Source organism: Siniperca chuatsi, linkage group LG20 (assembly GCF_020085105.1).
Source record: "Siniperca chuatsi isolate FFG_IHB_CAS linkage group LG20, ASM2008510v1, whole genome shotgun sequence".
In the NCBI taxonomy this organism is placed as follows: Eukaryota; Metazoa; Chordata; class Actinopteri; order Centrarchiformes; family Sinipercidae; genus Siniperca; species Siniperca chuatsi.
Window position 1 is genome coordinate 17558685 of NC_058061.1, and position 15302 is coordinate 17573986.

Below are 15302 nucleotides of genomic sequence, written 5' to 3' on the forward strand. Positions count from 1 at the left end.
TGTTACAGCGCCCCCTTGGCTGTAACAGCAGTGCCTCGTTTCTCCTCGTTTCGCCCATGGATGTATAAAGAGAAGGTTTAGCCCACTTATTGCTTCAAATTGTGTTGACAAGTCTATTGGCATGTTGTAGAGAGACATCAAACTGAAGTGTTAACAATGTAGCAGTGTGGGAGCTCCCGGTGTGGCCCTCTGATGGTTTCATTGGTATTTGACGGCCCGCCCCTTTCCTCATCCTCCGCGCTACTCCGCTCCACACACCCGGCGCACCAGCGGGACAGTCCGGCTGCACCACCGGCTCACTCTGACCACACGAACCTAAAACACATTTCTATTGGAAAGATAATTAAACTAGAGTCAACCTGTCTCCTATTCCTCGTGCTGCAGTTTCCTTAGGTGAGTTTATATTCAATTCTGACGTTAAATCACTCTATAATGTTCCTTTAGAAAGACACAATGACTCTGTAATACTCAGTGATGAGTTAATGGGGATTTTATCGCAATTTTCTTTTATATAATATTCATGTAGAGACTTTGAGTGTGTTTGCAGTAAGTAAAGTACATCTGTATTGACTTTTCGGTGCATGTTGAGTTTATCTGTACAATGTAATTTCATCATTGTGGGTATTTTATAACCTATATACAGTATATATCCCATAATATTCTTATAAGAGTTTCTGTGGTATTTGTTTTGTATCCTCATATACTTATTACTGTTTGGAGGGGGAATAACTATCAACCTATCAATTACCTGTCGATTTTTTTTTATGTTCGCTACATATCATATGATTAATTATTAGCAATGTTGTTTTTTCTGCTGAAAATATATATTCATTAATAGGCCAGTTGGGAGAAAAAGCCTCCTGCTGACCAGAGAAAGAAAGCAAACATATTATTAGGTTTAGTTTCAGATAAGGTAATACCATTAAGGCTAAAAAAATGTTGACTGAAACCAAGCTGTTATCAGACATGCTGTTAATGGTCATACTGTGTAATGCTGGTGGGTAAGTTGTTTTTGTGTTGCGCTAGTCTTTTCTCAGATGTCTGACATGAAACTCAATCTGCTCTGTAACATTTATATTCAGCAGCAGCAGTATATCATTACTATTTCCCCACTGCAACCTTGGTCAGAATGAACTCTGCCTCTGCTTTGATTTTGTATCACTCTGCCTTGTAATTACAGCAGTTACATGACATAACCTATCAATTTTCATACATGTCACTAAAATGACCAAGATGTACTGTGATTCAGTGGAACATGAAGTTGAAGTTGAGGTTGGTGGCCTTGAGGTGTTTTAATTATGGAGACAAACAGGCGGCACAGTGTTGGACTCATTACACATTGGGGGCAGTGGCCTTCTGACCCCTACAACCTGCCAGCAAGCCTCGAGGGAGGCCGCCATGTGAAATACCACACACACACACACACACACATTGATTGAAGAGCTTGTTGGCCCACTAAAGCCCACCAATAAACAAACATGCACAGTGGTGATCAATAAAAAGCCAGTCTGCTTCAGTGATAATAACACGAAATCCTATAAACAACAATGAATTCAGTCTTCCTTGCTGTGGATCTGTACAGTGTCTTGCTTTTTCATGCTTAACTGGATCTGTAAATCCACCAGTTAGTCTCCCCAGAGAAGGCGTACAATATATCCTCCTTGACTATATGCTTTGATATTTCCATGTCGGCCTCCTGTATGCACTCAGCTCAGCCAGCAGCAGATGATTAACACATGCATGTAATATGTTTCCTCTACATCCCCCTCAATGATACGGTACTTTTCAAAGCATTTGATTAAGTAAATGAGTACAGACATTCCCTGTGGATTTTCCAGGCTATTCCTCATTCGTCTTTTTTTTTTTAAACTTGAGTTCTACATTCCTTTGAGGGGGACCCTTTGTGGCCTTTGGGTGTCATTGATGCAACCAACTAGAAAAGGGTCAGTAGCAGAGGTGCGAACTCTGAATCCGACTGCTGTATTTGTTTTTACACCACAGAGTTCCTTTGCATTTTTTTTTCCTGTGTTTTTTTTTTGCCACACATGGTGATGTTGAGGAAACTGCTCCATCATGGTCAGTCGTCGCCAAATGGTCACAACTCACTCATCTGACAACATGATCCGAGACACCAAAGGAAGACACCAAGTTTTTAGGAGACTGAGATTGGCTGACATCAACAGCCAAATGGTCACTGCTGTCAGCTGTGTGGAGGCAAATGTGGGAAAACTCTTTGTCTCTGAACTACTCCCAAATCTTGTAGTTATCATAGTTCTAAAATTACTATTTAGCAACTCACTTAGACAGATTTTAGTGGAAAACCAGGTATAGGATCAGGTCTGTTTGTTGAATGGCTGCTGTCCAAGATTTGACTGCCTGTGAACTTTTCAGATGATGATTGATGTGGACGACTGTAAAGTTTCTCCAGCTCTGGCTAGTCTCCACCTCTCCCTGTTCTCCCTGAAACCCACCCTGGGATAGTAGCTGAGTACCGTTATGCAACAGCAAAATTTAAACTTAACTTTTAGTCTTTTTTTAAACTTTGTGATAGCTGCTTATCATCACTCAAAATGGCAAATGCAAAACATTCAACATGGAGCACCATGTTGAATGGTTTGGTCTCTTTGCCATTAAATATGAAGCTACAACCAGGTGAGAATTAGCTTAGCTTAGCATAAAGACTGGAAACAGGGGGGAACAGCTAGCCTGGATCTGTCCAAAGGTAACAAAATCCATCTACCAACATTTCTAAAGAAACATTTTAGCACATATTGCCCTGCAAGCACCTCTAAAGCTCCCCAATTAACCCATTATATCTTGTTTCCTGTGTTTCCAGTTTTTGTTCTAAGCTAACCAGCTGCTGGCTCTAGCTTCATAGTTAGCATACAGATGTGAGTGTCTACCTTCTCATCATCTCTCAGCAAGAAAGCAATTAAGCGTATTTTCCAAAATGTCACGCGATTCCTTTAAAGACTTGTGACCATGACATGTACAGGGCTGGACATTTTGTAGTAAAAAATAAACTTGTCATTGCTCTCTGACGGACAAAGTCTTAAACATATCTTTGGCATTCCAGTTTCTTGTTTCTTTTTCTTGTTTCTATTGGCCGACATATACAATGACACCAATATACAGTATATATGACAAGATAAAATTGACAGATAATATCAGCCATGTACACGTTTCAGTCTGGCTGCAGTGTCTACGTATTTCTTTAAAGACCTGCAATGTGGCAAATATCAAATGAAGAGAGAGGGAATGTGTGTGAGTAGAAAAAAGGCAGAAGAAAAGAAAAAAGTTTCATGTATGAGCGCAGAAGAGCTATAAACTGAGAGAGAGGCAACAAAGAGGGCAAATTGGGACTGCCAGTTCCAGCAGATGCAGGAAGCAGAGAGCCTCAGAGAGTATGGTTATTTGTTGAAGCATGATAATGTTTTCTTGGCTGAGGAGGAAGTGTAGCCGTGTTTTGCTTGGATTCAGACTGAGCATGGATGTTGAAAATAGGAACGTAATTGAAAGTCAAAGGGTGAGCCTAAAAAATGTGGCCTTATCTTGTATGTTTGTTCACCTGGTTAGCGGGGTTAGTGAGTGAAGGACATGAGAAAAGAGAGAAGGGAGGGGAAGACGCGCGGTGAAACGCAAAGTCCATCGCTGATTTTACTCAAGACAAACTATAGTAGAGTAAACATTTTTGAGTTATAGTCATTAAAAGTAGAGATTAATGGGTATGCGTGTGTGGGCCCAATAGCTCTTTAAGCCTTCTTAAGTCAGTCAAGACACTCAAAGAGAAGCAAAGAAAAGAAATAAAAGGGAAAGAAGAAGAGAATAATTGAAGAAACAAAACGGGCAGAAAAAGAGAGGGAAAAAGAGGGAAAGAGAAGGAGCAGAGGAATAAACAAAGAGAGGAATGAGTGTAAAATGAGGGGGAAAGGAAGAAAGAGAAGACAAAAGAAGGAGAGACAAAGAGAAGAAAATAAACATTAGAAGGCAAGAATAGAAAAGAAATGAGAGGGAAAGATTTGAGAGAAGCAGAAAGAGAAAGAAAAAGTGAGGAAAGAGAAGAAGAGAAGAGAATTAAAGAAAAAAAAGATGGTTCAGACTGAAACGTGGTTTCAATCAGCGCCGAGGTTGAGAAGAAGGATGTTTGATGGTCGTAATCGAGAGAAAGACTCCACCGACCGATGCTCTGCTCAGGAATGTGTTCGTACACACACACACAACACACACGGCTCCTATTAGACTGAGGTTACTCTGGTTTATATCCAGCAAAGCCACCTCAAGCAAATACTGTACATAGTGACATGGAAATATTTTATTGAGCCTGTCTGTGATGTATGAATGCACCGAAATCCCCTGAATGGTGAGTTGCCCAAAGAAAGCAACTCAAAGCTGCAGCAGAAAGATGAACTAAGCAGAAGTTTTAATGCAGAAATGCTCTCATTTGATCACAAACTGGGGCTGTGACAGAAAAGAGTTTCCCATTAACGATGATTGAGTCTGGCCTACTGATGTCTCGTTGCAAGATTTCTGGTTATTGAAGTTTGAACAGTTTTCATACAGTTATCTCTCACCACCTTTGGATATATCTATTCAGATTGATCTGGTACAGCACTGGCAAAGAGCTTACACTCAGTATCTGACAGTTTTTTTTTTTGCTTAAAATCATAAAAACATTTAAAAAGAGAAAGTTAGAAAAACAAAAATGTCTGGGTGAGACATGATGGCAGTGGTTTATAAAAGCATATATGTCCCCAAACAAGATAAATTTGACAAGTATCAAAGACTTTACAAGACAAAAGACATGATAACCAGATTAAGAGTCTACAGTCATACTTTGTGCGGTGCTTTGAGTTAAATGCTAATGCCAGCATGCTAACATGCTCACAATGACGATGCTAACATGCTGATGTTTAGCAGGTGTAATGTTTACCATGTTTGCCATCTTATTTTAGCATGTTAGCATGCTAACATTTGCTAATTACTACTAAATAGCTGAGGCTGATGGGAATGTCATTAGCTTTGCAGGTATTTGTTCATAAACTAAAGTGTTTGCACCTCATGGTGGCGCTAGAGGAAACGTCATGAGGGGATCACCAAAGTCAGTAGAATTCATCTTCTGGGGTCCACATGTGTCTGTGTAAAATTTGGTAGATGATGGCAATCCCTCCAATAGTTTGAGATGCTGTTAGCGGGGCTAATAATGGTACAAAAACAGTAAACGTTACAAATTATAAGGAAAATAAATAAGATAGGTGTCAGTAATTATCAATGATGATAATGTCAAAGATGATGATCCTAAACTGCATATTTCTCTGATCGTATATCCATTCACTGAAATCTTACTGGGTCTTTTATGTCTCAGTCTTGATATTTCTTCCTCAGTATGTTTTCTTTTTTCTTCTTTTACGTCCTTCTATCATTCTCCTCCCCTCACATCTCGTTCCCCTCGTTTCTCTCCAAATCTGACCTTTTCTCAATGTCTCAGTTCTCTCAGCATTCATTCCTGTCATCTTTATTTCTGCCCCAATTTGCCATCCTGCCCCTTCACTCCTTTTTGTGAAAATGAAACTTAATTTCTTTCATCCTGTGCTTCCTTCCATCACTTCTCACCCTGCCTCGCTTCAGTTTTAAATAACTCTCTTCCTCCCTCAAACTCATTTTGCATTTTATTTCTTCTCTGACAGGAATCAGAACCAGTGGAGCAGCCAACCAGGGGGCAGCAGCCAGGCCTTGCCCAAAAAGAGGCGTCCTACCGGGGTAATGGAGGAGATGAAGGATTAGAGGATAATCCAGGGTAGGTCCAAGTCTGTTGATACGTACCCTATTCTTTTCTGATATCCAAGATGCAGGCAGGCTGCTACTGGAATTATAGCGTTAAACTTATTACCTTTTAAAGACTCAAAATATTGGTGTTTTTGTACTTGTGGTGCTTTTCAGGCCATTTTATCTGACGCCTGAGGGTGCTGGCTGGTATCTGTGTAACTCAGCAAACAGAGGAGCAAGTACAAAGAAGGATCACAGAGTGGAGGGAAGAGGAGTTCAGCGGGATAGAAGCATATGTGCAGATAAAATGAGCTTTGCCTGGAGGGTCCAGATACATAAGAGGTTTCGGAGGGAGCGACCCCCTCTGAGCTGTGGTCAAAGGTCTTTAACGGGATTACAGGCAAAGACAAAACACCAGAGCTTTCCGTAAGCGCACAGCCAGAGTAATTAATGGCCCCATGTGTATTCCTGTAATACTGTAGGTTATCAATTAGACTGAGGTTTTTCTTGTTCAACCTTGATATAACAAGACAAACTTTTTCCCTTACTGGGAAGAGCATAGTGCCATTGTGTCTGTGATTGCTGTTGCTGGGGAGCTGTAATCATGGGAACGTGCACAAGGTCTCTGCAGGCTCACGCCGTATTAGATTCAACATCACACCTTGGTATACTGGTCCCTGGCGTCCCTTTGTGAGCCTTGATATGGCTCTGCTCAGTACTGGTATGTGGCATGTTTCCTCCCTCTCCGCTCCCAAATGCCCCTCTTAAAACGCCAGCCAGGGGAAGTGGAGCGGTGGGCCTGGGATTGCGGTCAGCAGCAAATTAGAAGGGCTGCCTTGGACCTGACGCAATCCCCATCTCTTGAACCATAGCAAGTCATTAATGAAGCCAGAAGGGGCTGTACATGTGTGGGAGGCCTGCCGACATTTAGCTGCTGCAGTGGAAAGCTTTTAAAGAGAAACAGAGGTCCTTGTCAGGACTGCCTTTTGCTATCAAAATATTTTAGAATTGGATATCCATTACTCTGCTGGCAAAGAACAACACATGAGAAAAGGCCAATTTTTTGTCTGCCTTCATTACAGACTTACAGACTTAAGGAGGGAATGGAGCTACAAAACCGAAAAAAGGCAGTAAAAGGCTATCAGTCATATAATAATACATTTATTCAAATGATTAAAATGGAATGTACTGTAAAAATAAATATAAAGCTTTATACTTTTTCGTTACCCTCCAATCAGTTGGTAAAAAGAGAGAAACGGCAACTAATGCTGCAATGGAAAAAAATATTATGGAGACAGAAATATAGTGTCTGAGAAATGTATGTTAGTTAGCCTACTTTGTTAGCGTTAGCTTGCCGGCCAAAATGCTTTAGCTACTGTTAAAAGAGTTTATAAAGTAAAGCTACAGCACGAAATGTGCTTGTTTTGTTTTTGTAATTTTGTTGCAAAATGCACATGCAAAAATGTTGCACTGAAGTGACTATTCTGCTGTAGTATGGCTGCTGTCAATTTTTCTGGTGTGGAAAAAAGTTGAGAAAGAGATTTGAAATTTGTAGCAATTGGGGTTTTACAATAAGAAGTTTGTCTATATATGTATGTATATGGCTAATTAACATTAGCTGCACAAAAGTTAGCTTCAGCTAGGTAGCTAGCTGAAAAGACTGGTGCTCATTGTATATAGCTTTCAGCCAAGCTAGCTAGCCACACAGTTCTCTCATTGCTCCACTGATCCTAAACACACCCAGACAATGAAAACATTTAGTTGCATGAGGAAAATAGGGAATAGATAAATAACTTGCACTAAGACCAAAAAATAGGAAACCTAAAAAGTAAAAAAATTATTTGAGCCAGTAAAAGATAAATGGAAGAGTAGAATGAATTAGCCTAAGTTTTAATTTATTTCATCAACCTATTGGAGGTGAAGGAAAAAAATACTTCAAAGCCTTATATTTCTTTTCACATTCCATTTTAATTATAGAGTAATTCATTCATGTATTCCATTTTTGAGTCGTCTGAAAACATTTGACTGCCTTTCGACGGTGTCGGTGTTCCATACACAGGCAGTCTAGCAGTACAGCAAGGCAGCAGCAGGGATTTTCTTATCAGGAAATTTTCATTATCTCTTCCTATCTTGTGAGCATACTCTGCCTGTTTATAAACAAATCTAAGCCTGTTGAAGGAGGGCTTCTGCTCGGCTTTAAAAGCACGATAAGTCTATTCAGAGTAATGTAAAATGAACTTTGTGTAACCTTCATGCCAGACAAAGCAGGACAAAATGGAAGTAGGAATTCCCTGAAAGTCCACCCATTATATGGATAAGAAGCAGACTTTGGTTTGTTGCACAGAGGAGTGACTGTGGTCTAAATTTAGATGGTTCCAGACCAGCGGATCTTTGGAACGCGGAACCCTAAAAACCTCCGCAAAGATGGACCTGTCCAAAATGCAGTGAGGTTACTTTACAACTACATACAGCATTCAGAATAGGAAGGCCCAGTGGTCTCTCACTGAATCTCAACTTCCACAGAATAATCTGCAAATCCATTTCTCCCAACAGCCCTCAAAATCAAATACATTCCTGTCTACATTTTAAAGATAGATGTTTTTTCTCTGTTTTTACTCTCGATAGATGGTTCCACGGTGCGACCACAGAGCCGTTTGCAGCTGGACCTATTTCTGAGCTGATGTCGACAAAACCAAAGCCCAAGGCAAGCGGGGGAAACCAGGCGACCTGACCACACTCCAACTGGCCCGGGTGCTTCCAGGAACACAACTGCACAGTGTTCTCCTCAATTTATGTCTAACGTTTAATTCAGCCAGCTATGCATAACAACGAGCTACAAAGAGTGGGACAGAGTTTGGCCTGCTCATGATAAACAGAGATAATATTCCAGTGAACTATTTGGCGCTGCGGGCCTGGAGTTCAACTTTTCAGGCTTAGAAATTACGTGGTTTCAAGATCTTGGAATAACCTTTCAGAGATATTTTTTAGGTCCATACTTTGGACTGCTGAACTGTCAATGATTTTGACACAAATCTAGGAGGAGAAAAGTTGAACTTTGCTAGTTCAGTTTTGCCATTCAGTGGGATTAAGGGCAATTCCAGACATTGCTTCAGGTTGATTTTCAAGAAATATCGAGCCATTCACCTCTTGTAATCATGAATCTTCAGGAAAAGCTGTCAGGCCTAAAAGGTCTGGTCTCGCACTCCCACAGCAAGCGTCGGTTTAAAGGCGACCTCACGTTGGACATGATCAGCCCTCCTCTGGGTGACTTCCGCCACACCATGCACGTGGGTCGCGGCGGCGATGTGTTCGGGGACACCTCCTTCCTCAGCAACCACGGCGGCACGGCCAATGGGAATAACGGGGAAACGGATTCTATCTCCACCCCTGACAACAAGATCGGAGCGTTCTTCTCCAGGACTCTCCGTCAAATCAGGAGGGGTTCTGACAACCGACCCAGAGGAGAATCCAAGGATCTTTCGCCGCCACCTCCCGCCGTTTCTCCCATCATCAAGAATGCCATCTCCCTCCCCAGGCTGGATGTGGATATGCCTAATGGGAGTCCCACCACCAAACTGCTCTTCCCCAGTTCTCAAAGCACGCCAGAGGAGAAGAAAAGCTCTTATGGTGAGTATGGTGATATTATTTTCTGAAAGCTGCTATAATAACAATATTTTTACATCAACAATGGATGAAATGACTGTGTCTGTGAAAGGGGTCGTAGTGACAAACCCACAGAGAATAATTAGAGATTTTTAGCGTCTTTAAGTTAAACATTTTGGTTTTTCAGCCTTAACTTTACTGTTTACACTTAATGCCTGAACTTGTTACATTCAGTATGTGTAGATGGAGAGCGAAAGCAAAAAAACTTTATTGTTGTTGCACAAGTTACGCAAGATGCATTGTGTATCTTCACTGGAAATTTCTCAACATGATGGCATGCCATCTATTTTTGCCCATTCAAAGATTAAGAAAAGTACACCACCAAATCCCAAAATGGTCCCTACGATTAAGGGGAGATGTTTTCATCAAGTTAAGTGACACTGTTGTTAAACAAAATGAAACACATGGGCAAAGGTCAAATGAGTTAACCAGTATTAACTAGAAACTGCAGAGAAGTGGCAACCATCTGTACAGCTGCAATGTAACTCATCCATCAGTTCTAACCAGTAATTTAGACAGAGTTGCTCCAGGTGTCCTTATGAATCACCTTGGCTTATTATCAGCAGCGCTCGCACTGATAACACTCAGAGATCCAGACAGAGCTGGCAACAAGCTGTCTGAGAGGTTGTTTGTATGACCCACATTAACACCACACTCATGGCTCATACAGTCTGACCTCCCCTGTGTGTGGTGCTTGGTGAATGTACATGCAACACAGAGGAAAGTTAATTGTCATTTTCAATGTTATCACTAACTTCTTCACATATGAGAGTCAAAGAAACAGTTCGACATTTTGGGAAATACGCTCATGTCTAGATGAGAAGACTGATTCCACTTAGTCAGGAGATGGTTAGCTAAGCTTAGCATAAACATTGGAACGGGGAAAGAGCTAGCCTGGCTCTGTACCCCGTCAGACCACAACTTGGCATTTTTACTTCTATTTTTGTAGAGAAAGAAGCAAGATATAATCTCTTAATTATTGGACTTTAAAGGTAGCCGAATTTAGTTAACTTTGGACAGAGCTAGCTGTTCCCCCTTGCTTCCAGTCTTTATGCTAAGCTAAGCTAACCTTATTCTGGCTCCAGCTTCATATCTAACATACAAATATGAAAGTGGTATCGATCTTCTCATCTCACTTGCAATAAGAAACCGAATAAGAATATTTCCCAAAATGTCAAACCATTGTTTTAAATGATCTGAAAGTGATCAGAATATATGACGTTTGAAGTTTTTTAGTCCTTGATTACATTTTGGATGATCAAATAAGTGTAAAAGATTACATTTTAAGTACCCAATTCTATCTATGTGTGAGTTTGTGCATGCTGTTAAGGACATTTTTATCTAAAACCTTCACCAAAAATCCCATAACACACAGTTTACTTTTGTAGTAATAACTGAAGCTACTTTACTCAACAGTAATTATCCATTATGACACATGGATGGGAGAGTCTGCAGGTTTTTATTCAACCAAATCCTCCATAAGATGCTGTCACTGATTACTTCTTCCTTACTCTCTGGTTAAAGTGTGTTAATCTGTGAAATCAGACACTGTTTTCTTTGGTTGGTATGAAAAACCTCCAGACTCTTGGCCCTTTATGGCTGGCATTGAGAGGTGCTGTGGTAATTTTACCCGTTTGGGTCATGAAGGCAGGAGTGTGTGAGTGTGTGTTAAGTGATCTGGCAGGGCCAGGCAGATGATTCACTGTTCACAGAGCAGAACAACTCAGCACTCTTCAAGCCTGTCATTATCAGGCAGGATGTTCAGATGGGTTTACACTGCCCCCTGTTGGAATTTTATAATAAACCATGTTAAGAGTGTGACTCCATAATCTGAATCATATTTAGTGTTTGAGATAAGACATAAATTATATACTGTATGTATATATAAGTTATATACTGTATGTGTGTGTGTGTGATTTTTGACTCTTGTCCAACTAATTTTTACATAAAAACAGAAGAATTACCACACAATATACCATACAAATTGTATGGAAAGCATTGTAACATTAAAGATTGTTTTCAAATGTATCAACAAGTCTGTGCCATTGAAATTCTGGGTTTGGGTTCACTCCTTTGAGGAGGCGAGGCTGCTGCCTTTCAGTCAACATTTCCTTGTGTCCAATTGTTTGTCTAAAGCTGATTTTGGTGTTTCTTTCTGTTGTTTGTCTCTCTCTGTACACATTTAAAGGAATAGTTTGACATTTTGGGAAATGCGCTTTCTTGTAGAGAGTTAGATGAGAAGATCAATACCACCCTTATGTCTGTAAGGTAAATATGAAGCTCTTTATGCCATTTAGCATAGCTTAGCACACAGAGACTGGAAGCTAGGGGAACAGCTAGCCTGGTTCTCTCCAAAGGTTAAAAAATGCCTACCAGTACATCTAAAGCTCACTAATTAACTTGTTGTATCTCATTTGTTTAAATCGTACAAGAAACAAAACAACAAGCTTTACGGAGGTTTATGTGCCGGACTATTTCTTGGCCGGGAGCACTGGCTTCTTTGAGTGTTCGCTGGTTGCCTGGCAACTTCACGGAGACAAGACTCAAGGAAGTCATTGTGCCTGGCCAAGAAGTAGTCCAGAAACCCCTGTAATACCACAACTTGTTTTTACATTTCAGTTTTTGTACATATTAAACAGACAAGATATAACGTGTTAATTAGTGGGCTTTAGAGGTGCTGGTGAGTAGATTTGTTTTTTTTACCTTTGGGCTTAACCAGGCTAGCTGTTTACCCCTGTTTCCAGTCTTTATGCTAGGCTAAGCTAAGCGTCTTCATACTTCATGGACAGATAATGTATTGATATCTGTGTCTTCTCCTCAGGTCTGGAGTCTGGTTTCGTCACGCTGCCTCGTCTCTCCCGCTCTGAGCGTCAGCAGCCTTCCATCTCCCTCCCCACTTCCTGCTCCCCTAACATCCACCGCGGCTCTCTGACCGACCCTACTGACGCCATCTTATCCACCTGCTCCGCCTCCATTGTGACCTCTGACCCCAAACCCACCACCACCGCTTACTCTGACTCCCTTCCCTCCCTCACCTCCCTGGACACCTTCACCTTTGACCTCGGCCCCTCCCTCATGAGTGAGGTGTTCAGCCTGATCGACGGCCACCCGGAGGAGCATGGCCACGCCTGGGAGGGAGAGGAGGCGGGGTCAGCGTGCGGGCTGACCAATGAGGGATCAGAGATGGACTCGGCTACTATCTCATATGTGGATTCCCTGCTAAGGGAGGACTGTGGGGGCAGGAAGAGCCCGCATGGGGCCGAATGGGAAGAGGAGGAGGGGAGCGCGATGGAGGTGAACGGAGTTGGGCTTTCTGTTAAAGTACCTGATGTGGTGATGCGGTCTGCTGAACGAGTGAGGCTGGGGATGGGGATGGAGAGTGAGCGGTTCCAGAGTGCTACAGATGTGCTCGCACGCCACTATGGTGTCAGCCTCTTAAAGGGACAGAGCAGGATGGAGGTTGCAGATTCAGAGATGATGATCATCAGCCAGCCCAAGAAGAATATGTCCTACAGTTACATGGACGACGAGGATGAAATCAAAGTCTGAACTGAGCAAATCAGAGAGGTTTTGATGATTTTTCTGTAATTCCTATTGAGTCAATCATCTAAAATCTTTTTATGGTCAACGAGGCTGGCTCTTTTGACAGGATTCCCATTAAAACTACAAAGTGAATCCAGTATCCTTAATATTGGATCCTTTACTTTTATACAATCATGCTTCAAGGATGTACAGTTTTGATGCAAAACCTTTGCTGAATGTATCTAAAAGGAGTGAAAGACTTGATGTCGTATGCTTCCAAGCTCAGCACAGGAGGGGAGAATATTTTTTTCAAAAAGCCATGACTCAAAAAGGACTGAAACAAGGAAGGTGTGGAAAGTGAGAATGTGCTAGAAAATGTGGTTAAGATCATCTCTAAGGAAACACCAACATGACTCAATGTAGAAGTTACAAAGCCTGTCATTCACTTTATACTTTAGACACTTCCTCACATACGAGGGGAAAAGATTCTCGGTGCGAGTCCCGGTCACTAATGAGAACACAGAGAGGAAGTGGGGATTGGAAAAATAGTTGTAATCTTATTACAACCTTCTGGCATCACTATAATCTCTTGTCAACCTTTCACTCAGGAATACACTACCAGGAAACAAAAAGGGAAGGGAAATAAGAGATCTGGAATCTCAGGCCCTTATGAGTTAAAAACCGGAGAAATGCAAACATCTCAGTTATTAAACTACATGGACTGAGGGAACATTACCGGTATTACCGGTATTTGCTAGTTGCAACTAAAGCCTGAACCATATAATTGCTCATTTTATGCTGCAGACCTTCTATATAGATACTCTGTGCACCTTTTATGAAGTCCGACTCCTGTATTGCTTTTAATAGAAGAATTGTCATTTATATGTCCTTTTATACAACTGTACATGAAGATATCAACTGACCTCCTATAAATATGTACTTACAGTATGAGCACCTGCAGTACATAGTGCAATTCACATCCATATGCTACAGTCAATACCAATGATATACTATGATGATATAAATTGACAATAAAGATGTTTTTAGTTAGGTTGAATATGCATTTATTTACATAGTTTTTCAGGTTTAACATTTACAAAATCCTCAAAGGTAGGCCTGAAGGGTGATTGTAAAAAGTTATTTTCTATCACTACTGGAATCTGTGGTACTTGACATGAATTCACATTCGCCATAACTGCCGTCCTCCGTGAAAAGCAGACTTTGGGGAGTACCAAATTAAACCTCAGTTCAGCCTCAAGGATCATAAAATAATTTCCCCATACTTAATTAGCTCACATGAATACTATTATTTTGTATGTTTATGGAAAAATCCACCCTAAAAACACCACATGGCTGGATTCATTTATTGAATAGCTGACCAGAAAGACTTGCTTTCTGGCACTTACTTTGCATTCTGGGAAATATAGGACATCAGTAACTGAAGAATAAATAAATGATACTGGTTACAGAAATTGGTAGACCAAAAAAAGTTAATGAAGCTGTAACAGTTCAACTCAAAATGAGTCCCGGAAGGTCTTGAACAGCACAGATTGACAAGATTCAATATCCAAGGGTAGATTTTCCCCCAGAAAATAAGCAAAGTATCAGATCCTCTTAACCAATCAGGCAATAAAACCTTGCATGTTTAAAGAGTAACTTAACACCAGGCTGAATAGCAGTGTTTTGCTGCCTTCTCTGGTTGAAAGTTTCAAGCCTGTTTTACCTCTGACCACAGCCAGCATCACTGATTGTTGTGGTTGGGTGTGCTTTGTTGCACTTGTAACCACACCCAACAGTGATGTCATGTGGTCCTGTACCACCTGTACATCGCTGCAGCAAGGTCTAAAGTTAAACCACTGGAGGTCAGCAAAGACAAGAATTTCAGGGGGTGTTAAGTTACTACAACAACAAAATTCACACGATTAATGAATGGCACATGCGTCATTTTTCTCACTGTGCTAAAGAATGAACCACTTTTGCCTGTGATGGGGGAGGAAGTGGTGGAGGACAGTTTGGGGCTTTGAGTCCAGGCTTTTTCAGAGGCTTTTTGAGGTTGGCCGGATGAGCTCGGGGTGCAGGTGTCGGCTGGGTCCTTGTGTCCGCAGCCGCCGGTTCTGCGGGCGGGGGTGGAGGGGTCTGGAGCTTGGGAAGTGTTGGGAGTTTGGGTTTAGAAAACTGAACTGTCAACTGCTCGTTAGGTTGGTTAGCTTTGTTCAGGTTCAAAGATCTTTTCGCTGTAGGATGAGAAAAGGAAGACAGTGGGATTAAAAGGAAGCCACCTGAGAGCGACCAGATTAAGAAAAGGGTTGTGATGCACGACAGTCATCTGCAATACGTTATCTATGTAACTGAGG

General features: G+C 41.3%; 2 protein-coding genes across 3 annotated transcripts in view; one reads left to right on the top strand and one right to left on the bottom strand.

The window, feature by feature from the left end:
- cdc42ep1a (CDC42 effector protein (Rho GTPase binding) 1a) lies at positions 1–13998 on the top strand. Of its 2 annotated transcripts, XM_044178787.1 has the most exons (5): positions 93–393; positions 5685–5794; positions 5938–6189; positions 8389–9390; positions 12248–13998. In XM_044178787.1, the coding sequence occupies exons 4-5, from the start codon at positions 8919–8921 to the stop codon at positions 12973–12975; spliced, it is 1200 nt and encodes a 399-aa protein (XP_044034722.1). In that variant the 5' UTR covers positions 93–393; positions 5685–5794; positions 5938–6189; positions 8389–8918; the 3' UTR covers positions 12976–13998. The 2 variants fall into 2 exon arrangements, with proteins under 2 accessions (XP_044034721.1, XP_044034722.1); XM_044178786.1 differs by lacking the exon at positions 5938–6189 and having other exon boundaries at positions 1–393.
- Positions 13989–15302, bottom strand: part of sh3bp1 (SH3-domain binding protein 1) — a 16266-nt gene continuing 14952 nt past the window's right edge. The window contains exon 18 of the mRNA XM_044178772.1: positions 13989–15182. Within this exon, the coding sequence (XP_044034707.1) occupies positions 14899–15182 (284 nt within the window). The 3' untranslated portion in view covers positions 13989–14898. The remainder of the gene's footprint in view (positions 15183–15302) is intronic.